General features: G+C 53.4%; 1 protein-coding gene across 2 annotated transcripts in view; it reads right to left on the bottom strand.

Moving 5' to 3' along the window:
- Window positions 1-23,228, bottom strand: part of CERK (ceramide kinase) — a 43,002-nt gene that overhangs the window by 15,738 nt on the left and 4,036 nt on the right. The window contains exons 1-3 of one of the 2 annotated variants that reach the window (XM_025881543.2): window positions 23,013-23,204; window positions 5,170-5,283; window positions 4,696-4,818 (exon numbers count right to left, since the gene is read on the bottom strand). In XM_025881543.2, the coding sequence (XP_025737328.1) occupies window positions 4,696-4,818; window positions 5,170-5,283; window positions 23,013-23,145 (370 nt within the window). In that variant the 5' untranslated portion in view covers window positions 23,146-23,204. Of the gene's footprint in view, window positions 1-4,695; window positions 4,819-5,169; window positions 5,284-23,012; window positions 23,205-23,228 lie in introns of those variants that run through there. The other variant, XM_073882612.1, reaches the window with a different exon arrangement.

Raw genomic sequence — 23,228 nt, 5'->3', positions numbered from 1 at the left:
GAAAAGTGACAGCCTATCAGAATGGGCAGGAGCGTTGTGTATCTGCAAATCCCCAAGAATTCAGAATTCTGACCGAGATAGACACGGTCTCCTGATGAAGAGTCCTATAAGATGTGACTTCTGGAAAGTAAAGGGAGGTGAGTCTGCAGAGAACAAGAAGAAACAGATGCACAGAAGGGCCCACTAGGGGAGACAGAGAGGACGGACAGATGGACAGTGAGACACAGACAGCCCGTCAGCCCCTGGCTTCAGTCCCGTCCAGAGAGCCTCCTCACCTGGCTCACAACTATGTTTGTATAGCAACTCCCAACATCGTTGTTGGGGTCAGTTCAAATAGATTCTGACACTCAAAAACAAACTTAACCAACAAATCAATAAAAGTAGCAAGAAAGTATATACTCCAAAAAATGGAAAACCTAAGTCCACACAAAATTCTGCACACGGAAGTTCACAACAGTACTGTTCGAGACAGCCCCGAGAGAAAACGCCCTACGTGTCCATCAGCTGGCTGCTGACACACCAGATGCTGTCCAGCTACGCAATGGAATACTACTCGGCAACAAAAAAGCCCCGACTACTGGTATACTAACCAACGTGGGGCCCTGTCAATGCCATCACGTGGAGAGCCTACAGCCCTACTCGAAGGGGCCCCCGTGATGTCATTCCATCTGCGTGGTGGCTGTCTCTGCACCGACAGGAAGGAGCACGAGAAAACTCTGGGGTGATCTATGTCTCATAGGGCTTTGGGCGACGACAGCTGTGTGTCTGCATGTTCCGATACCATTGATTTAAACTCACGATCTGTCTGCTCCACCGTATGGGGATTCTAGCTCAGAACGGTACACACATGCTGATCTCTAATTCACGAGGTGCCCGCCGAAGTGTTTAAAGGGCCCCACGTCTGTCACTTACTCTGAAACTCAGCAGAGAATACAGTGAACTAACGGACAGATACACAGACGCTGGCAAAGCACAGCTTGAAATCCGTGAACCACTGCACATCCACGCGGTGGGTATGTGCCTGTTTATTATTCAATTCTTGCACTTTTTCCAGACGCTTGAAAACCTTCATAATAAAATACCAGGAGGAATGTACAGTAGAGAAAATCAACAAAGCCGAAAGTTGGTTCTTTAAGAAGACTCATAAAAATGGGGCGCCTGGGTGGCTCAGTCGGTTGAGTGTCTGACTTCGGCTCAGGTCATGATCCCAGGGTCCTGGGATCGAGCCCCACATCGGGCTCCCTGCTCAGCGGGAAGCCTGCTTCTCCCACTGCCTGCCTCTCTCTCTCTCTGACAAATAAATAAAATCTTTCAAAAAGTAAAAGTAAAAAGATTCATAAAATTGACAATTCCCTAATAAAGATGCTACAGAACTAGGGAGAAGAGACAAATTGCTAATTATCAAGAATGAGAAAGGGGACGTTACCCCAGAGTTTGCACATACTACAAGGGAAGTGAAAGGACTTCTTAATAATGAATTTATAAACTTGGATGAATGGACAAATCTTGTCAAAAAATACAACTTACCAAACCTGGCAGAAGCAATAGAAAATCTGAATAGTCTGATATTTAATGAAGAAACCGAAGTCATTAGTGAAAACCTTCTCACAAAGAAACCCCAGGCCCAGATGGTTTCACCAGTGAATGCTTCCAAGGACTCAGGGAAAACCACAGCCCCAATGTCACGTAAACACTTCCACAGAACAGAAGGAAGGAGCACTTCTCAGCTCCCTGCATGGGGCCACCAACGCTTGACAGCAAAACCAGTCAAGAGACTCACGCATGGTTGCACTTCTCCCCTGAGCCAAGGTGTAGAAATCCCGAGCAAAGTATCAGCAAGTCAACTCCAGAAACATATAAAAAGAGTTAGCAGGTCTCGTTCAAGTGGATTTCATAGGAATCCATAGGCTTTTATACAAGAGAAACCAATGTCCTTAACACAGTAACTCAAAAAGAAGGCAATCACAGAGGCACCTCCAGAGATGCAGAAAAACCATCTATCAAACTCAATCAGCCATGGTTTAAGAAAACACAAAGTCTAGACAGCTAGGAATTAGAGACGAACTTCCCTAATATGTTTTTTCCCTGACTTTTAAATTTTTATTTTTATCTTTTAAGTAATCTCTATGCCTGTCATGGGGCTTGAACCCGCCACCCTAAGATTAAGAGTCAACTGCTCTGCCGACTCAGCCAACCAGATGACCCTTAATGTTTTTTTAAAAAAATCTTTTAAAAACCCAAGAAACATCATTCTTGACAGTGAAATGTTGGAAACTGCCCCGGAGAGCTGGACTGAGATGATCCTCCCCACTGGGACCCGCCCCAGGGGAGAAGCGTAAGAGAAAAGAGTAAAAAAACTAAGATGAATGGAACAGGGGTGTGCCATTATTCACAGGTGACATGATTCTGCTCAAAGCGAATCCAAAAGAATCATCAGTCCATTAAAATTAGTAAGTGAGTTTCGCGAAGTCACTGGATACAGAGGGAAATTCAATCCAAGTGCGACACAGAAGCAGGAAGTGAAGGTCAGCGTGTGCGGGGAGGGGCCGGCCCACCAGCCGGGGCGTCGAGCCCAGACCTGTGTTTGAATGAGCCTCGACCACTCACCTTACACACAAAACCAACTCCAAACGGACCTTAGGTCTAAACGTGAAAGGTAAAACAAACCCTTGAGGAGAAAATATCTTTAGGGCCCTGGACAAAGACGTCGAATAGGATCCGAAGGAACCATAGAGAAAAAAAGAGAGAAATAGGACTACATTAAAATCGAGGACGTCTGTTCATCAGCAGACACCAATAAGCGTAAAAAGGCAAACCACAGAACGAGAAGGCATCTGTCATTCATCAATCCAATGAAAGATCTAGATCCACAATACACAAAGAGTATCTACATGACATGAAGAAAAGATGGACCACCCAACAGAAAAATGGACAAAAGACTTAAACGGACTCCTTACAAAAGAGGATTTCCAAGTGGCCCATAAACATAGGAACGTATTTCTCACCTCCAGCGCCCATCAGGGAAATGCCAATTCATACCCTAGTGCAAGACTCCTGACACTCATCCAAACAGCTATAATTTTTAGGGTGTGGAAAGATGGGGGGCAACCAGGACTCTGATGTTCTGCCGGGGGGGTGTTGCTGGCACCGCAGTCTGGAAGACGGTCTGACGGTGTCTACTGCGGCCGAACACGTGCCCCCCGCGGAAATCCCTCTCCCACGTACACAGCCAAGGGAAAGGCCAGTAGTGCCCAGCACGAGGCAGGCGCCAGAATGTTCAGGACGGCATTGTCTGCCCACATCCGGGAGCTAGCCCAGTGACCTTCAGCAGTACAGTGGAGAAATCCATGGTTGCAGGTGGGGGACCGTGCCGCCAGCCGGACGAGCAGTGGACACCACACACCCCGACGTGGGTTAGCCTCGCAAACATCAACGCTGAGCCAAAAAGCCAGACACAGGGGCTTCTGCGGTATAATCTGATGTCTACGAAGCACGAGATGAAGCTGGCAGTGATCACCCCGCGGGGGAGCGGCTGCAGGGGCTCGAGGGGCCCTGGGGGGCTGGCAGGGTTCTGGTTTCGGGACCTGGATGCTGGTTACACGGGAGCGCTGGGTGGGTGAGCTCCCCAAGCCGCACGCACGGGATGTGGGCACTTCCCGGAGTCTGTGCTACTTCCGGGAGAATAAAACAGACAACACAGTTAGAGTTAAAATCACGGAGCAGCTGAACTAACAGAATCCTCGAATACCTGCAGATACAAGGGGCCTGGGGCAGCTGGTAACTGGAGGCTTTCGTACGAGTTCTGCAGAAAATAACGCCCCAGCTTTTCATGGGGGGGTGCAGGGCCAGAGCCCTTCCTCTAGGAGTCTGAACCTACAGAATCAGCCCTAATCTAGAGACGCAAAGTCTCAAGAAAGCGGGAGGATGGGGGGGGGGCGGAGAACGCAGGAAAGGAGCCGGTGAGGACAAGGAGGAGGAGTCTAGAGAAACAGGACAAGCGGGACAGGGTCCTGGAGCGCAGCACGTAAGGATCCGTCGGGGGCATGCGCCGCCTCCCGCAGGATGAGACGGTCAGATGCAGGAGGCTTCTCGGGGAGGAAGTCTCTCTGAAGCTCGTATGTGGGCCACACCATCTTCAAATAAATTGTCCCTCACTTTTTTGATCCAGATGCCAAATTAACTTAAAAAGACCAAAAACCACCCTCCACCCACGCTGTTTGTATTCTGTGGTTAAAGCCAGTACCGAGTTGACCGGATTATGTATAGAGATTATAACCGAACAGCACGAAACAGGAGAGGGAGACAGACTCCCGTCACCCAGCAACGCATCGGCGTTTCAGATGTCGGGGCACACCCCAGATGTGGGAGGTGCGTCCCCACTACCTGGTTTATGCCCCGCATTCACCTGCAATGCAGGGATCACCATGCCCGCTGCCCACAAGCAGAAACCGGGGCTCAGCAGGCCAAGGCACCCACGCCCCGTCTCGCAGCCGGTCAGTGAAGGCGCCCCGGCCCTGGGAGGCCACGTGGGGGACGGCCCACGACACTAGGCTGCTCCTCTAACTGGTATTTGGTCAAGTTTTAAAAGTCACACCGAATGACCGCCACACTCGGTTACAGGAAAGCTGTGCCCAAGGTGGGGAAACAGCTTCGATGGCAGCGGCTCTGGGTTTGGGGGTACACAAGCGCACGTACTGAGCTTCCCCAGCAGCTCCTGGAGGGCGTGCAGCCACAGGTGACACAGCGGCTCCTCGGCACAGCAGAAAGTGACCTGCGCCCACTTCCAGCGGTGGCGGCGGGCTCGCTTCACACAGTGCACTGCAAGACAGAGCGTGGGCGGGTCAGGGCGCAGCCTCGCACCCCACGTGCTCGTGTGGGGCCCCGTGCCGCTCCCGCCTCCTGGCTGGTGAGCCACTTCCAAGGCATTAGGAAAAAGACCTACTTCTCAGTCCTTTTAACCCACATAAAAAAGAAAAAACAAAGAAAGTACGAAACGAGATGATCAAAACATTAACTAAAAGACGATCTTGGAAAAAATTACATAAGGCAGTTTCTTAAAAGATAGAAAAAAAAAAAAGGAGACGCTGAGCTTGTCAAACAAGTGGCAAAAATGTCACCTTTCCACTGCGTGAAATTGGTGAAGACGGGGGAGGGAGTCCGTGCCCTCACCTGTGAAAGCGAAGGGCTTTTCCATCTTCTGCCATTTTCCACTGCTGGAGCGTTTCCCATGAGTGTCTGTTTCTTCCACGGTGATAATCTCAGAAATAGGCAGAGAGCACGCATCTGTAAAGACCACATCCTCACATCAGATGAATTTCATAGAATTCACGTAAGTACAAGAAGTCCGTTCCAAAAGGCTGGGACCGTTCTGCTTTAATATTCTCATTAGACATCCAAAAGTACAAAGAAAATCATATGCAGTTTTTAAATTCAGAGATAAATACATTTGGGAAACTCAGTGTTATCAGAAGATGGGACGGTTTATCCAACAGAGTCACCAAATGTAGACTGCCAACTTTTCCAATGATCTGCTCAGCTGACTTTTCCAGGCCAGCTACTGTGCTAAATTTGGGCAAAGATGTTCAAGACACAGTGTCTGTCCTTAGTCTGGCTCAGGAATCCAAGTGGGAAGGAAGAACATGGCGAGCCGTTGGGACAAGGAGGACCCAGGACTGCGTGAGCCCCGGAGAGCCAGGGCCCCACCGAGGTGGAGGCCAGGGGTGGGTGGGAAGCCCTGGGGGTTCCCGTCAGATGTGGGAAGCCCTGTATGGGCCTGGGGGCGGACAGCGGCCGATGCCCACCGTGGGAAGCCCAGGAGGATGCCACTCCGCGGAACTGCCCGGATGGCACAGGCAAGCCAGGCACCAACAGGGCCGAGGGCCGGGAAGCGGAGACCCAGGGCAGCGAGCCCCCGTCTGCACAGGCTACGTTCTGGAAGCGTGTCCGCGAACTGCTGTTAGGATTTACGATCTATTTTTACATAGAAGAGCTTTGTAAGTTGTGGTTTGGTCCCAGGTTGGCTCTAAGACCTGCCATGGAGCTGAAGTGCTCTGCTTTAGTAACAGCTCGAAGAAACCCACTGCTGTGGCACCTCGGCAGCTTCACGTGGTCTGGAAGTCACTACCTGCGGAGGTCACGTAAGACCTGGAGGGGTGTGGGCCTCCAAGGAGCCTTGGAAGGCAGGGAGGGTGCGGTGCCCAATGGGGTCATACTGGCCAGGAGCAAGGGGCAGGGATACTTTTGCAGAGGAACCAGAAGTGGGTCTCAGAGGACAGCGTGGGCTCCAGCGCGCCGGGGCAGGGGGCAGGGGAAGGCTGGGGAGGGGTGGCTCAGGGCCCTCGGGGAAGCCGGTCACCGAGGGCTCCCTCCGGGGCGCCCTGCCTTCTCCCCCCGTAGCAGCCTCTGCTCAGGGCAGCCACGCGGGCTCCCCGCCACCAGCTCCCATCCCACAGCCTGCCCCCCCAACATCCTCAATTCGTGGGGCACCGGCCTGCCTCCTTGGAGCCCCACCGAGTCTGCACCAGCGTTTCCTGGCCCTCCGCCCCATCTCCTGGGGAAGAGCTGTCCGGTGTCTGCGTCTGGGGCACCGAGCAGGGCCGGGCTCACGGCGGGACGAGTCAGGGATCTGATTCAGGATCACACGCTCACATGGTGATCTCAGACCCCTGAGAATAAATGTCAGGATCTCCTGCACCCCGGGGCAATCAGTACACTTGGGCCTGTCTGATAAGAAACAGCCAGGAGGTTATTACAATAAGCTAAGTGCGCACAATAATTAGGAGTGATGTGCTTCTCAATATTCAAACAAAACGACGGACTGCTTTAAGACACTGCACAAGAGACGAACACAATAGTCATATTATGCTATTAAATTAGAAGTTACACATGACTCACGGGATAACCCACTTAAGAGAGCCTATAAATTAGTAATTCCTAATCTTGCTAATTTGGTTTGACAAACTCGAAGAACCGAAGGAGGATGCGGGAGATGTCAGGAGGCCCCGCGCCCTGCTCCCCGGTGCCACGCGCCCAGTGCTGTGGTCCCCAAGTCCCGCACACAGGCTCACCCGTGACACTGCACGCAGCCAGGGCCGCGTCTGAAAGCCCCACAGCCCCTGCTCACTGGGGCACCCACCGGGCGCTGGACGCCGTTCCCGCCGCAGAGGGAGTGCGTGGAGGCGATGTTGGGGTGACGGTGCGCAGGAGGGGCTGGGGGTGGGGGGGGCTCAGGGTCTGAGCGGAGACGGCACTGAGGCCAGGACAGGCTGCTCAGAAGCTGGCCTGGGAGAGAGCAGAAGCCGAGGGACAGGGGTGGAAGGATACGGGACAGAGGGACGGAGGGCTTGTGACTTGGAGGCCGGTGGAGCTCTGCTGCAGGTGGGCTCAGGGGGCTCCGGGCAGAGGGAGGCAGCGGGAGGCCTGGGCTGACGCGGGTCTGCTCCTGCGTAACAGAAATGTAGGGACAGAACGAGGGACACAGCACAAGGGAGGGGCTCGGGGACGGAGCTTCGTGTCTGCCGCCAGTCCGCCTCCCCAGCGCGTCCTCTGTCCTCTGTCCGCGGGTGAGAACAAGACAAACACGTGGAAGCGGGACGTGGTATTCCCCACGTGCAGGAAGTGGGAACTGTCTTCTCTAAAGAAGGATCCAGATGAGCAGGGAAGTAGTCCCTACCGTCTGAGGAATGTCAGGAAGAGAGGGCCGGGCCTGGCCTGGGGGCTGCCCCAGGAGCACAGGAAGCTTGGTGGACGGGGCTCGGATGGGGATGCAGGGCGGGGAAGCGGACGCGGAGGCTTCAGGGCCAGGCACTCCTTTCTTTTCTAGTTCACTGCACGTGTGCAAATCATGAGCAGAAGGCCCTATTTGTCAAAACTCTCCTCTCTAATTAGGAGGCAAAGAGCTCCACCAAGAATCTGAGGAGACGGACAGCAAGCCCCTGCAGGACACAGAACATGTTACCTGGCTTCCATCAGTCTCCTCCGAGGCCAGGGTCTGGGGGCAGCAGTGGGGACCGCCTGAGGTCCTCCAAGGGTAAAGTGCAACTGCCCTGTGCCCGCCTCCTCGTGCTGGCCTGGAGGGGCCTCCGGGAAGGACAGCGTGTTGTGCAAACACGCCAAGCACAAGCAGGAACAACAGTACATTAGTGCGTGTACAGAAAACGGAGGCGTGTCTTGCAAAGAGTTAACGGTGGAAATTTGGAGGCACTTCCATTTTCTACATGATATTAGCATTTCTCTAACATTTGCCTGCATTTTGCATGACCTCACACTGCGTGTGAGACTAGGAAGAGACGACCAGTCTTCTGGAAAAGAGCAGGCAGGGAGCTGAGAGGTCAGATGTCCTGTTGTGAGGAAAGGTTACTTCCAGACCACACTGGACCTGGCTGGTGGCCACGTCATTGGACAGGGCTCCCCAGACGTGGACGCGGGGGCCCAGGGCATGTGCTGGTCCGTCCTGCAGGCTGCCCCCCGGCCCAGCCCCGCCATCAGGGGCGCAGTCGCCCTGACCCGGGCCAGAGTCTGTGCTTTCCTTGCTGACGCACAACGCATCATTCCGGTGAAATCACCCTCGGATCTTACTCCGCATCACTGCCTTCTTGGAGCTGATCGCGGCCCCGTCTGCAGAGGAAGCAGCGGCCAAGGCTCACGGGAGTCACCTACCACGTTATAAAAGTAACAACCTGACACCTCTTTTCAAAAACCTCCTAGGGGACGCCTGGGTGGCTCAGTAGGTTGAGCGACTGCCTTCGGCTCCGGTCATGATCCTGGAGTCCCGGGATCGAGTCCCGCATCGGGCTCCCTGCTCAGCGGGGAGTCTGCTTCTCCCTCTGACCCTCTTCCCTCTCGTGCTCTCTATCTCTCATTCTCTCTCTCTCTCTCAAATAAATAAATAAATAATAAAAATCTTCAAAAACCTCCTAGTGAAGTATGCTTCTGGACTAGACAGGTTTCTCCAACGGACAGAAAGATGCTGCAAACCACAAAACTCCCTGAGACCGGGGCTTCTCACTGGAACCATGGGCACCTCTTCGTGGTGGGGCCATCCTGGCCATTGCTGGATTTGGGCAGCATCCCTGGGCTCCAGCCACGAATGCCGGGGGCACCCCCGACATTGCCGGACATTGGCCAGTGTCTCCTGGGGGCACCGTCCCCAGCAGAAAACCATTGCCCTAGGGGGTCGCTATGCTTAGCAACCTGTTCTTTACACAGAAAACACAGAAGGAAACTAAGGCCAGTCTTGGGGGCACAGGGGAAAGGTGGGTCTCCTGTATGTGTGTGTCTGTCCCCATGGGTGCCTCACACCCAGCCTTCTAAATCTAAACCTATCTTTTCTGGTTTGCTGCCCCTTTCCAGAAGCTTCCTTCCCTGCTGATCCCCAGCCTGCAGAGAGTGCTCCATCCTCGTGCTCATTTGCCCAGCTACCCAGGAGTTCTGCCTGCCTCCTTCCCTGCCTCAGGGTGGCTCCCAGCCTGACCCCCCCGCCCCCCGAGGGCACAAAGACACAAATGTGGATGTGGCATCGCTCTGTTTGAATCTTTCGCCGCTCACCACGCAGGTTAATCAACACCCAAGACTCGGGGGCTGGGGGGCTGTCCGAGCCCCTCCCACCACCCGCCTTCCTGGCAAAGCCCGCAGGCCCCAGTGCACTGGCAGCCGCCCCCCGGACCTCCCCCGGTTCTTGTCCTGGCGCCCGCGTGCTGCCCCGAAACAGCAAACACTCAGAACGACTGTCAGAATAAATAAGCACGGATGCGTCCAGCAGAACTTGGAGATTTTCATCCAGAACTCAGCCAAATCATAAAACAGCCTTGTAGGAATGTCGTGGTGTTACCGGTACGTTTGTGAAACCTCTCTCTGATACTCAGTTACCATGCTGAAATGATCTTTTTAGTGGTGATGCAAAACTTCCTGAGCAGGGAAAGGAAGTCCATCGGGGTGAGCGCCACCCCCCTAACAGGACAGCCGGGGGGCGCGACCTGACCCGGCTGCTGGGGGCCAGCCACAACCGCGTGACAGTCCTCCCGGTCCCCGCTCCGGGGCTGCAGGAAAGAGGAAGTGGGCTTGCGCCGTCTCCTCTCAGCTCAGGTAAGATCGCACGAGTCCGCAGCCACCTGGGCGCCCAGGGAGGGCCAGCTCTTCCCAATTCAGGGACGGTTCCCAGGCTGGCAGAGCCCTGCGTCCGTGGGTGGGCTTGAATGGGGTGCCATGGGGGGGGTCTCCTCACAAGATTAGAGAGAACAATGGATGCATCGTATGTCCCGAGTGCCACCTGACCCCCTCCCAGCAGCCTGTCTGCCAACACAGACCACCCTGCCCGTTCTTCCTGCTCTGGAGGCCCCGTGGGAACTCTCTGGGCTCTGCGTGCGCGTGTGCGTGTTTTCGTGTGCGTATGTGTGCATGTGTGTGTTCGTGTGCATGTTCGTGTGCATGCACGTGAATTCGTGTGCATGTGCGTGTTTGTGTGCATGTGTGTGCGCGTATGTGTGCATGTGCGCGTTTGTGTGCACGTGTGCTCGCGTATGTGTGCATGTGCATGTTCGTGTGCGTATGCGTGCATGTGCGCGTGCGTATGTGTGCATGTGCGTGTTCGCGTGCATGTGCGCGTGCGTATGTGTGCATGTGCGTGTTCGTGTGCATGTGTGCTCGTGTGCATGTGTGCACATGCGTGTATGTGTGCATGAGTTCGTGTGCATGTGCACGCGTATGTGTGCATGTTTGTGTTCGTGTATGTGCGCGCGCGTGTGTATGTGTACGTGTGTGTATGTGTGCATGCATATGTGTGCATGTGTGCGTGTATATGTGCATGCGTGTTCGTGTGCATGTGCGTGTTCATGTGCGTGTGTGTTCGTGTGCATGCATATGTGTGCATGTGCATGTTCGTGTGCGTGCGTGCATGTGCGTGTGCGTGCCCACGCAGCTGGGGGAGGCAAAACGCTGCCCTGCTGCGTGATCCAGGTAGAGTGGACCCTGCTGGGAGGTCACCTGTGCATTACCCTGACCTCTGGCCCTCATTGTCCACCTGCTCTCCACCCCTGGGGGACGCTGGGCTGTCACACACACACACAGGACTTGCTCTACGGGACACACTGGCTTTGGCCACCTCGTGCCACCAGCCCAGCTCTGTCCCTTCACTAGAGCGTCCCCAGGCCTCCTCGCCTTGGCTCACCTCACAGCTTCGTGCTTCAGAGGGTGACAGAATGTCCCACAAAACCATCGAGAAAACCGACCCACTCATGAGGCTTTGATGTAACTTCAACGAAAATATTTTCCTGTCTTCTCACACTGAACTTCCTAAGAATGTGTTGCTATGCCACCAGACAAAAAAGTTTTAAACAAAGGACGCACTCTCCCCGGGCCTGCTACACTGGGGACACCTGAGCTCAGGGCCGTGCACAGCAACTCAAAGCCTGGCGTTTGAGAAGATGTCTACACTTGCCAAGTAAGTCAGTGAAGCTCCAGGAATTAGCATCCCATCATGGGCTTGGCCCAACCAACACGCGGAGCCAGTCTTCAATACTTACGAAACACATCATCCTGCCCCGACAGAAGCGCGGCACGCGACCTCACATGTGTGCAGGGGTAGGTAGGAGGCAGACACACCTCTACCTGGTTCCCCCTGCAGGGGCCCTGCACGCACGTCGGGGAATGCTGGAGACCTCCCCCTAGCTGTTCTTTCTCTTCAGGCTGCTATGGTTGCAGTTATTTCTGGTCTTGAAAAGACTTGATTTGGAATCCAGCAGAAACAGACTGTTTTATTACTCTCTACAGATATTACAGATTTTGAGAAACAGATGTTCAGGCGAAGTTGGTCATAAACACAGAACTAAAGAGAAGCTTGTATTAACGACAACAGACTCTCCCTCTGCTTCCAGAGTAAGAGTATTTAAAAAGAAAAACAGTCCAAGTACAGGAAGAGCTATTTGTGTTCAAAGAATAAAATGGGGAGATGGGGTGGTGGGTCCTGACACCCAGACGGTCACCACCAGTTTCTGGGCAGGGAGCGCCCAGGGCAGCGCTGGGTTTGAAGACACAGCCCATGTACGAGGTAGGAGAAATCACAACCGTGTGAGGAAAACACACGCGTTCTGCTACAAGTGTGTTCTTCCTTTCGTCCTCTCCGTACCTGGGACAAGAAACAGCCCGTCCGTCCCGCGTCGTCAGGACGTGGGCCCTAGTCTAGTAGGGTCATGCTGTCAAAGTTTACGATTGAAATTTTAAGTAGCATCAACTTTTGCAATGCAGTAAAAACTGAGCCAATTCAAAATAAAGTGGGGCGCCTGAGTGGCTCAGTCGTTCAGCGTCTGCCTTCGGCTCAGGTCATGATCCCGGGGTCCTGGGATCGAGCCCCGCATCGGGCTCCCTGCTCCGCGGGGCCTGGCTCTCCCTCTCCCACTCCCCCCGCTTGTGTTCCCTCTCTCGCTGTGTCTCTGTCAAATAAATAAAATCTTTAAAAAGAAGAAAGAAAGAAAGAAAAATACAGGAGAAGAGGCACATGTTCCACCAAATGAGAAAAAGAAAACCATACATTTTGAATACTTATTTGATATTTTTATTTTATACTATTAAACATGTTATAAACCAACCTCAAGATAGGATACTCACTCCTCCTCATCAACAATAAATTCTACCACTTATCTAACGCGATATGAATTCCAAAGTAGCACGGAATGAACTGATTGGGTTTTACTGGTTTACAGGTTTACGTGTGTAACGCACACATAACTTGCTTGGGACGTCAAGTCCGTTCTACTCAGACTCCCATGGAGACTGCCGCTGTCCCTCAGACAGACTGCCAGACACACGCACACACATACAACACACACACACACCCAGGGTCTCCCCCATTTTCCAGCCCAAACTCTGCCTGCTCAGCACCCCGCCACCAGCGCCCCCGCCCTGTCTGTTATCACTGCGCACACGCACACACAGGCACACACCCAGCCATTGTTCTGCCTCCCTGCTAGGTCACAGCGCCCCGAGGATGGGCCTGCCTCTGTGTCCCCACGGGCCACCACCTCACAGGGGCCTGGTGCGCTCCCGCTGTGGGATGCACGTAACAGCAGTAACAATACCGGCCGTTGTGAGTGCAGGTCTGTGCTAAATTTATAAGTGCAGATAATCCTCACGACACCGTGAGGGGTAAGTGTGATCCTTGCCTTACAGATGGACTCAACAGGAGACTTCACACATCCCCACTTCTCTGGGAAGTCAGACAACTCGTCCAAGCCCCAGATGGTGAGCAGCAGGCCCAGAATTGACTGGCAAATCGACCAAAACATGTTCCTCTCCGCCGTCCCTGCCCTGCCCGGTCCCGAAGGGCCCCCCACCTCAACCCCAGGGCCCGAGACAGGCCACAAGGGGTGCACGTGAACAGCCACAAACCATTCAGAAATTGGTGAAAATACTCTTTTTTAAACAATAATCAAGCAGCAAGTTCAGCACACTGTGTTCGAGCATCTTTAATTTCGAAGGACTTAAACTTTCATTTGTAAGAATATCCTTATAAATACTACACTAGGGTAGGTCATTTTGTTAGGATTTGTTCATTTTATAAAGAACCCTTCTTCTTAGAATGCAGCTCACGTGAGCCAGACGTGTGGCTGCCACAAGTCTCCCCCCGCTCTCCCTAGCAGACCTCAGCCGGACTTGGACACGTCTCTGTGTGTTCAAGCTCACGGTGACGTCTTGTAATAACAATGAAGCAATCCATTTTAAGGGCCACTGGTACTGGTTCAAATATTACAATTAATACAAACTCGGAAAAATGTTCTCATGTAATAAAGTCCTTCCCAAAAAGGGTCTGAAATGTTGCAACCAAATCTCAGCTGAAAGTACGAGCGCTTTGCTGACAACGGGTGCACCTCCCCCGTGCTCCCCTTCACGAGGGGGACTTGTGCTGCCCAGCAATTAACCCTCCGGTAAAGGTGACGACCAAATGGCCACCACAGTCCAGCAAAGCCGCAGGTGGTGCCGGGGAGACCTGGCTCCACAGCAATGTGGGCAGAGCCAGCCGGGGACAGCTGCAAGCACTCTGCCTTCTGCTGTCTCCCGTGTCAGGTCCCCGCAGTATGCCCTTCCATGCTCGTCATGACCTGATCAGACTGAACTTGCTCCACAGTCATGACTCAGATGAGAAACAGTGCCTGCCGACAATCAGCTTTCCTGCTCCAAGTTCCTGGACGAACCTGAGTGCCCACAGCGGCCTCGTGTCCAACAGGAGAGGGACTCTGTATGTCATAAGGATGGTACGTGGGCATGAACACACACACACACACGGGCTGGGGTCAAGACGGTTGGAGCACGCCATTCCGCAGGGCCCCCACAGACACCCAGGAGGTCCGACACAGGACCAGAACAAAATCAAGTTCACGATCAAGGGCACAGTTCTATTCCACGACACAATGTCACACACCGGAGCCCTGTGCAAGAGGGAGCACATGGGATAGGCCAGGAGTGGACCGCTGCACACCCCCTTCCCGCACCCAGTGGTGTGGCCCGACGTGTGCTGGGTCAAAGTCTGAGCCTTCTGTGTGCTCAGGGGGCAAGTGATGGTAAGGAAAAAAGAAGACGGAGATTTAAAAACATGATCAACCATATGTGGTCTAAATTCACTTCAAATCTAACAATGGAACAGGCAGAAAGTAAAAGGATGGAAAAGACATGTCACACAAACATTGATCAGAAGAAAGCAAGAGTTCGGGTGCCTCGGTGGTCAGTTGGTTAAGCTTCTAACTCTTGATTTCAGCTCAGGTCATGATCTCAGGGTCGTGAGATCGAGCCCCTTGTCAGGCTCTGCACTCAGCTCAGAGTCTGCTTGAGATTCTCGCTCTCCCTCTCATTCTGTCCCTCCCCCTCCACTTGTGTATGTGTGCTTATGTGTGCGTGTTTGCTCTGGAAGGAAGGAAGGAAGGAAGGAAGGAAGGAAGGAAGGAAGGAAGGAAGGAAGGAAAGGAAGAAAAGAAAGAAAGAAAGAAAGAAAGAAAGAAAGAAAGAAAGAAAGAAAGAAAGAAAGAAAGAAAGGAAGGAAGGAAGGAAGGAAGGAAGGAAGGAAGGAAGGAAGAAAGAAAGAAAAAAAAGAAAAAAGAAAAGAAAAGAGGAAGGAAGGAAGAAATGGCTTGTTAACAGATAAAGCAGTCCTCAGAACAAAGAAAACTACCAGAGACAGAGACGGACATTACATAATGAAAAAGGGTGAACCCCAAATGAAGACATAGCAATCCTGAACATGTATGCATCAAACAACAGAGCAGGAAAATACATAAAGCAAAAATTTATAGAACTACAAGGCAAAATAGAGAAGTCCACAATTATAGTTGGAGACTTCAATAATCAATAGAACAACTACACAGATCAACAAGGATATTAAGAACCAACACCATCATCAACCAACAGGATCCATCACATTTCTCCAAGAACAATAGAATATCAAGTGACTATGAAACATACACCACTATAGGCTACATCAGTTCAACACGTTCCTTCTGTTCTTAAGTTACTTCACATACTGGGGGATATAGACAGGTTTGTGTGAAACTGGTCAGAGAGAAAGGAATTGGATCAATTCTGATGCCTGAGCCCAGTCTGCAAATGGATATGCTATCCCTCAGAGGGAGGATGGGCTTTCTACTTACAGACCAGTGCATGATGGGACCAGAATCTAAATGGGTGTGTTTCCCAAATTGCAGTGTCAGTTTTTCCAGATGACCAGATTTGTTTGCTTGCTTGTTTTGAAGGTCAAAATATTTTTAGTCATCTGGATTAGCTGCTTTTACAATACATCACATGGTTATTCCCTCTTCACAAATAATGATTTAGAGCAGGGTCAGCAAGCTGCAGGCCAAATCTAGCCAGCTGTCTGCTTTTATAAATAAAGTTTTATTGGCACACAGCCTCATGAATTCATTTACATACTGTCTGTAGCTGCTTTTATGCTAAAACAGCAGAGTTGAGGAATTGTTACCCACAAAGCCTAAAATATTTGCTATCTGGCCTTTAAGAAAATGTTTGGAGGCATGTTTTAGAATAACAAATAAAAGTTAATCTTGAATAACCTCAGAAAAATCACAATGTTTCTGGCCATGCTGGGCTACTGCTAAATCAGGGAATCTAATAATAACGGTGGCAAGTGCCCAAGGCAGCACCACAGGAGTGTCTACTCTTTCCGGCATCTGCTAAGACCTCAGAGGCTGAGCGCATCTTCCTACAAGGGCTCTTATGCAAATCTGGAGAGATTCTCTTCTTTTCTGGAGAAGGTAGATAGGATTGCCATTTATTCCCTATTCAGATGTACTGAGATTCCTCCCTATCAGAACATGCAGGTCAGAGCTTTATATAGTCCGACTATCTGCATTACTTGCGGCTTCAGAATGGGGCATTAATAAGACTTCCACGGGTCACCTTGGATGGGCGTTGGGTACGCGGCACTTTAGGATCTGCGGTGTTACTCTTTGGGACTGTGGAGAATTTGTGGGCTTTGCACAAATTAGTCACTCCTGATGGTTTCAAACCCATGCCCTTTCAGAGAAAAGCAAGGGTGCTTAACAACAAACAGAGCAAGAGATCCCTGGACGCTCCTCCCATTGCCCTCCCCTGCAGGGGCCATGGGACCTGCAATGCCTCATGCCTGCTCCCCTTGCTGCTTGGTGGGGGAGCTCCGGAGAAGGGGGACGAGCTGGCACTGGAGTCTGCCCTCTGAGAGAATGCAGGGTAGAGAAGACAAATACATTCAAAAATTTAAAAAGCAGAAGTCACAACACAAAGCAGAGAGAAACAGAGCTATACAAAACTCAGAGGAAGAAGGCTGCTGAGGGGCAAAGCCCCAGCAGGGCTGAACCTGGAAGGAGGGTAGGATTCGAACTTGGGACAGGAGGAAAAGCGTCCAGCAGGGAAACTGAGCTGAATCAGAAGGCAGCAGGTGGGGCGGCTACCATGGGGCCAGATCACAGAGGCTGAGTGCAAGCCACGCACCTGCAACAGGACGCCTGTGGGGCTGGCAAGTGGCGCGTGTGGAAGAACTTTCTAGCAGAGCCTCAGTGCCGCTGCACCCAGCGGGCTCCTTCCTGTGCAGGGCCGCTCTAGAAGGGCTCAGGGTGCTCTCCGGACTTCTGATCCCACAGCCAGGGTTCAGTCGTCACAGGACTGTTCTGAGGAGGCGACAGAGAAGGAGAAAGATGGAAAGGGGAGGCCCAGAGGCGGGCGGTGGCAGAAGGCATCAGAGGCCGTGTGCGGAGAAGGAGAAGCACGCGCGTGGGGGATGGCGACAAGAGGCGTGCGCCATGACCCGGGGGCAGGCCGCGGGAGAAGCAGAGCCGGCAGGGGGTACCCAGGCCCAGGAGTGAAGCGGAGAAGCCAGCGCTGACCGGTCGAGGCTGAGACGCTGGCCAAATCCAGCGCGGAATCAGGTGTCGTTCGAGACTTGGAACCAAAGCTCAAGAGAAGTCACGAAGCAGAGCAAAAGCCATAGGCCCGCATGGTGCTGATACTCTGCCCGTGAAGTCAGCGCATGACCCTAAGAGCGAAGAGCGCCTTATTCTGGCCCAATCTACGCGTTCAAGAAACACATGCCGAAGGCAGAAGCCGACCACATTCCGTAAGAGAGCCCACATGCCAAAGTCTGGGCTGGTAGAGAAGCAGCAGAAATCGGGCGAGGGGCGAAAGCAAACACGACCATGGTAGCAGAGTGTCTTAACAAACACACGGACGATGCCCTTCTAAACCGCCAAAGACCCTCCCTAGATACCAGTGTTCTTCCTTGACACAGAGGATCAAACGGGGTCGATGGGTCAAATGATAGACCCTTTTTTAAAAAACACTGTCAAAATATTGCCAGATTAATGTCCCAAACCAGCTTGTCGCAAGCTGCTCCGCTCTCCACGCTGCTTTGGTTTCAGGGTCTCCCCAGACACTCATCACCCATCCTTGAATTGTGTTCTTCTGTCAACAGCCTGTACGTATTCTTTGCAGTGGATTTTTAAAATCAATTTTGTTTTGAGAGAGAGCGTGTGTGTGCAGGGAGGGGGGCGGGGCAGAGGGAGAGAGAGAGAGAGAGAGAGAGAGAATCTTAAGCAGGCTCCACGCCCAGTGCAGAGCCTCATGAGGGGCTAGATCCCACGACCCTGAGAACACGACCTGAGCAGAAATCAAGGGACAGACACATAACTAACTGTGCCACCCAGGTGCCCCTAAATCCATTTTTCTGTGTCCAAAATGTTTTCTTAATTTTAATCCTTTGACTGTCATATCTGTTGCAAATATCACTCCCATCATCTTTAAAATTATGGAGTCTTACCAAAAAAAACTGTAAGATTTTTATTTATTGAAATAATCTAGATTTTTCTTTTTGTATGGATTCCATCTTGGTTAGTGAGGTCTTCCCATAGTCCAAAATTATCAATTATCCTGTTTTCTTGTACTAATTTATCTTTACATGAAAATCTTCAGTCCATCCAATTCTGATTTTGAGGAACTTTTATATCCTCAATAAATAAAAAAGGCATTTGTAGTGTTCATGTAATAAAAGATTGCACAACCGAGAAAAATCACGTCTTAAGACATGAGCTTTCTGGGGGCGCCTGGGTGGCTCAGATGGTTGAGCATCTGCCTTCGGCTCAGGTCATGATCCCAGGGTCCTGGGATCGAGCCCCGCATCGGGCTCCCTGCTTGGCGGGGAGCCTGCTTCTCCCTCTCCCTCTACTGTTCCCTCTACAGTGCTCTCTCACTCTCTCTGTCAGATAAATAAATAAAATCTTAAAAAAAAAAAGACATGAGCTTTCTTATGCTAGCTTTCGACTCCTAAATATGCATTCAAGAGAAAAGAAAGCATATGCCCCCAAAAGGACTTGTACACAAATGATCAGTATCTTTATTCATACAGCCAAACACTGGAAATGGTCCTGAAGTCCATCAAGTGAATGGATAAACAAACTGGTTTTCTCATACAATGCAGTATTACTTTGTGACAAGGAAGAACCAACCACTGATACATGATGAATTGCAAAAAGATTAAGTGAGATAAAGAAGCCAGAGACAAGAGCATGTACTGCATGATTGCACTTAGAGGAAATTCTATTAGAGGTCGACTCTATTCCTGGTGGTGGAGCCATGCAGAGACGCAGAGACGGAGGGATGGAGCTCGGGAGAAAGTTCTGGGCTGATCTGAATGTCCTATATTTTGACGGGGCGTTGCTTGGGCAGGTGCATATATTTATCAAAATTCACCAAACTATACCCTTAAAATGGGTGGATTTTACTGCCTGCAAATTATACCTCAGTAACGCTGACTTTATTTTTTGAAGATTTTATCTATTTGAGAGAGAGAGAGATCGCGAGCACGCGTGCCCATGTGCACACACAAGCTGCGGGGAGGGGCAGAGGAAGAGGGACAAACAGACTCCCTGCTGAGCAGGGAGCCTGATGCAGGGCAGGACCTTGGGATCATGACCTGAGCCAACGCCAGACATCAGACGATAAAACTGATGTTAAAAAGTCACGTTTTAAGTGAGTAAATAGTACCCTGGAAAACATTCTGCAGTATATTTCCCTAACTCTTCCTTCATGCATGTTTACATAGGCAAAAACACCAAATAGTATTCACTGCTTAAGGGTGAGACTAAGGGTGAATTCTATGTACCTGCTTTTCTGTGTTTTCTAGATTTTAAATTTTCTGTAAGTTATCTGTGGTTTGCCTACATTTGGCTAGGCACTGCACAGGTGGTGTTAGACACACTGTTTATAAATACAGCCGTGCCCTGGCCAAGGAGCTCCCCACCAGCGGTGGGGCATTCCAGGTGGGGCTGGTGGAAGGAAGGGGAGGGCTCTCCTTCAACGGTGGAGCCTGGGCCGCAGTGTCTACCCCCCCCCCCCCCCCCCCCCCCCGGACACACGCACCCACGCACGCACACCCCTGCCAGCCCCGACCCTAAAAGAACACGTTCAGAGTCTGAGGGTATAACCTGATATAGCTACAGTCTGTTTCAAGTTCAGCATGACCCACTTTGAGCCAGGACACCTCTGTGGGGTTTCCTGTTTTCGGTCGGCTTCACTTCCGACCAGGCCGGCACCCAGGGGCACTGGCTCTCACTGCATCTTTAGGGGCAGGGTGGCCCTCTCTGGGACCAGAAAACCCTGCCCCTCCCAATTCCTCGTCCTAACTTGGCTCTCCAACACCGAGCCACGTTCCCGGCACAGTGACCCGCAGAACACAGGCTTGGTTTAAAGAACAGCTCCCCTGGGCACATCTTTTGCCTCTGTGAGCAATTCCAGTTTCTGTGTCTGAAAACAGCAGTGATATTCTCGAGACACAGGAGGGTCAGGTGACATAACCCGAGCGGCCGCACCCCGCCCAGTGCACACAGTGGCCCTGATCCCCTTCTCTGACCCCCTGCTGCGGCATGCCCAACGCACTCCTTCCCCATCTGTCCCTGGGAGCGAACTGAATGAAATGTCCCGTGGGCCAGTCCACGTGGGTGCTGCTAACCCTCCTGATCTCCAGCATGCAATCATGTTCCACGGGCCTGCTTCCTTTTGGGGGTGCCAAGCAATGGGGAAACCCCAAAGAGCTGGTGCAGCCCTCTGCGCCTCTCACCGTGCTCTGCACATGCTGGGAAGCACACAGCGTGACGAGAACAGGACCCTTCCGGGAGGAGGCCCACCGGCCCAGGCTGCACAGCTCCCGGCCTCTCCAGGGAGGGAACCAAGCTCTTGGTTGAGAAGCTCCGGCTGAGCCCCCACTGAAGTGCCTCCACGGTGTATAAAAGCCAAACAACCACCATCCCAAGAAAGAGGACTGGCGGCTGTGGCTGTGAGCACCAGCAGAAGCAAGCAGGCCCACAACCCCCTGCGTCTGGTGACCAGAAACCACTGGGAGCCAGCAGAGGGTGCCCACACTGAAAGCAGGCACTGAGGGACTTCCCACCCGGACAACCCACAGGGGTGGGGTGCTGAGGCCCGCAGGAGGCCACACTGCCACTGGCTGGCTTGGGACCCACCAAGCTCGCAGCTGGACCACGGGTCGGGCAGTGACTTAAACTCTCCGTAGCTGAGTCTCCCCAGCAGTAAAGTGTGGGAACAGCTACCCCGCAGGGGTCATGTGCGGATAGGACACAGAACAGCAGCAGCATGGCTGCAGGGGAGAGCCCCATCCTGGAGCCCTGAGATGGACAGAACAGCTCAAAGCCCTTGGGGCCAGGCCAGGCACCACTCACCGCAGCGTGAGAGAGCTACAGCGAGACAGAGGGCCCTGGTGGGTGGTGCGAGGAGGCCCGAGGATGAGATCTGAGGCAAGACATTTCTCCCAAAGGGACCTCAGTAAGATCACACAGGAGTAGACTCTCAGCCACCGTGCCACAGACAGGCTCTCTGCAGAAGCCGGAAACCAAGTGCTGGTCTTGGGTCGGAGGCCACCCTTGATCTTGGCCCCGCCTACGTTTCAGCTCTGCCCACCCCCTCTCCAACCTTCTGAGCCTCACATCCTCAGCGTCAGGAAGCTCCTGCAGCACCCTGACCATCCCCAAGGCGTCTAAAAGGCATCCCAAACTCTGCCCAGGAGAGAATTCCAACCTCTGCAACACCCACCCCCAATAATTAAAACAATTAAGTCCCCAAGTCTCCTGCCGTGACTTCAATGGACTGCAAACCTGGACCATGCTCTCCTCACTCAGCTTCTGCATTTTATGCAGACCCTGCCAGCTCACCCCTACTCCTGCCCCTGCCCCGACCGGGTCAGCAGCCTCCCCACTGCACTCCCTTGCACCTACTCGGTTCACTCTGCAGGGATCCTTTAGAAAGGCTGAGCTGGATAAAGCCCTCCTGGGGGCTCCCAAGCACTCACAGAAAAAGAGAAGTCCCACCTCAGCCCCCGGGGATCCATAGGGCCCCATTTCCTCTCCCCCACCTCCTGGCTGGTCTTAGGGCGGTGCTCCCCACCTGCACCACCTCTCCCCTTGTGCATGGTCCCTCCAGGTCTGCAGTCAAATGTGGCCACCTAAGGGAGGGCTGCTGGCTGCCCCTGGACCACAGCCACCTGCCTCCACCTGTCACGGTGTTCTCCTCAGACATACATGTCTCTGCACGTGTACCCCTCTGTCTCCCTTCCAGGGAAAATGATCCATTTCGGCAGGGACTCTGCCATGAGCACTGGGCCAAGGCTAGGATACCACCCACCCTCCCCAACAGGCCCTCTATAAAAACTTGCACAAGACAAATGAATGAAGTGAAACACGCCCACACTGGTCAGCCCGGGGCTTCCTCTGCCTTGGAAGCCTCTTCCCTTTCCCACTGTCCAACCCCCCCCCCTTGGGCAATCCTCCTCCCTCCTCCCCAGGATCAAAGGACATCTCCTTCATCAGCCTCCTCCCATCCCTCTGCCAGCCGGCAGCTCTGCCCAGGAGCCCCTGGCCCCTTCTCCTTGGGGAGAGAATGTCCCTTGGGCCGGGTGTGTCCCCCTTTCCATTTTTACCCAAATTACACTTCTTCGAGTCCGGAGGGCCTCTGAAGGTCATGTGTCCAGCCTGTCGTACCAAAATCAACTCCCCACGGCCCCCGCCCCCCCAGCACATCCCAGACGGAAGGTCGAGAGCCCCTTGCTCCTCTTTACAACAGGAATCCCCTACCCTGCAGGCTGCCTCTCGGTTTGGGGCCCCCGCTAAAGAAAAGCGTCCGTACTTGGTTTAAACCGAAACCGAGTGCAGGGCGCCCGCACCCCTCGGCATCCATCCGTGACCAATCTCATCCAGAAGGTGCCCTTCAGGTCCCCGGGGGCCGGTCTGCGCGATGCAGCGGCGACCAGGCGACACCGCCCGGCCCGAGCCTCGCCCGCCCGGGGCGCATCCGCGCAGGGGACCGCGGGCGCCGGATCTCCGGCCCTCCCCGCCCGCGCCGCCCCGACTCGCCCTTTGTCACCGGGTTCCCGGAGCGCACACCCCCCCCCCCGCCCCCGGGTGCCGGGCCGCGTCCGTGCCCCCTCTCCCCGGCTCCCCGGCTCCCCGGCCGAGCCCGCGAGCCGCGGCCACACTCACCCGCGCCGGGGGCGCCGGCTCCGGGCCCCGGACTCCGCCACCAGCGCAGCAGCGCCCGCGCGGGGTCCAGGCTCACGGCGCAGCGCTGCCGCTTCACCCACAGCACCGAGCGCAGCGGCTCCGCCGCCCCCATCGCCCGCCGGCGCCGCCTGCTCGGCCGGGCGCGGCACGGGGCGGGGGCGCGGACGCCGAGGGGCGCGGGACCGTTAGCTGCCC

The sequence above is a fragment of the Callorhinus ursinus genome, unplaced genomic scaffold (genome assembly GCF_003265705.2).
Source record: "Callorhinus ursinus isolate GAN/ISIS: 27379988/994484 unplaced genomic scaffold, GSC_fseal_2.0 scaffold48, whole genome shotgun sequence".
Taxonomy (NCBI): domain Eukaryota; kingdom Metazoa; phylum Chordata; class Mammalia; order Carnivora; family Otariidae; genus Callorhinus; species Callorhinus ursinus.
The sequence above is the reverse complement of the archived record's forward strand: the minus strand, read 5'-3'. Positions and strand labels throughout refer to the sequence as shown.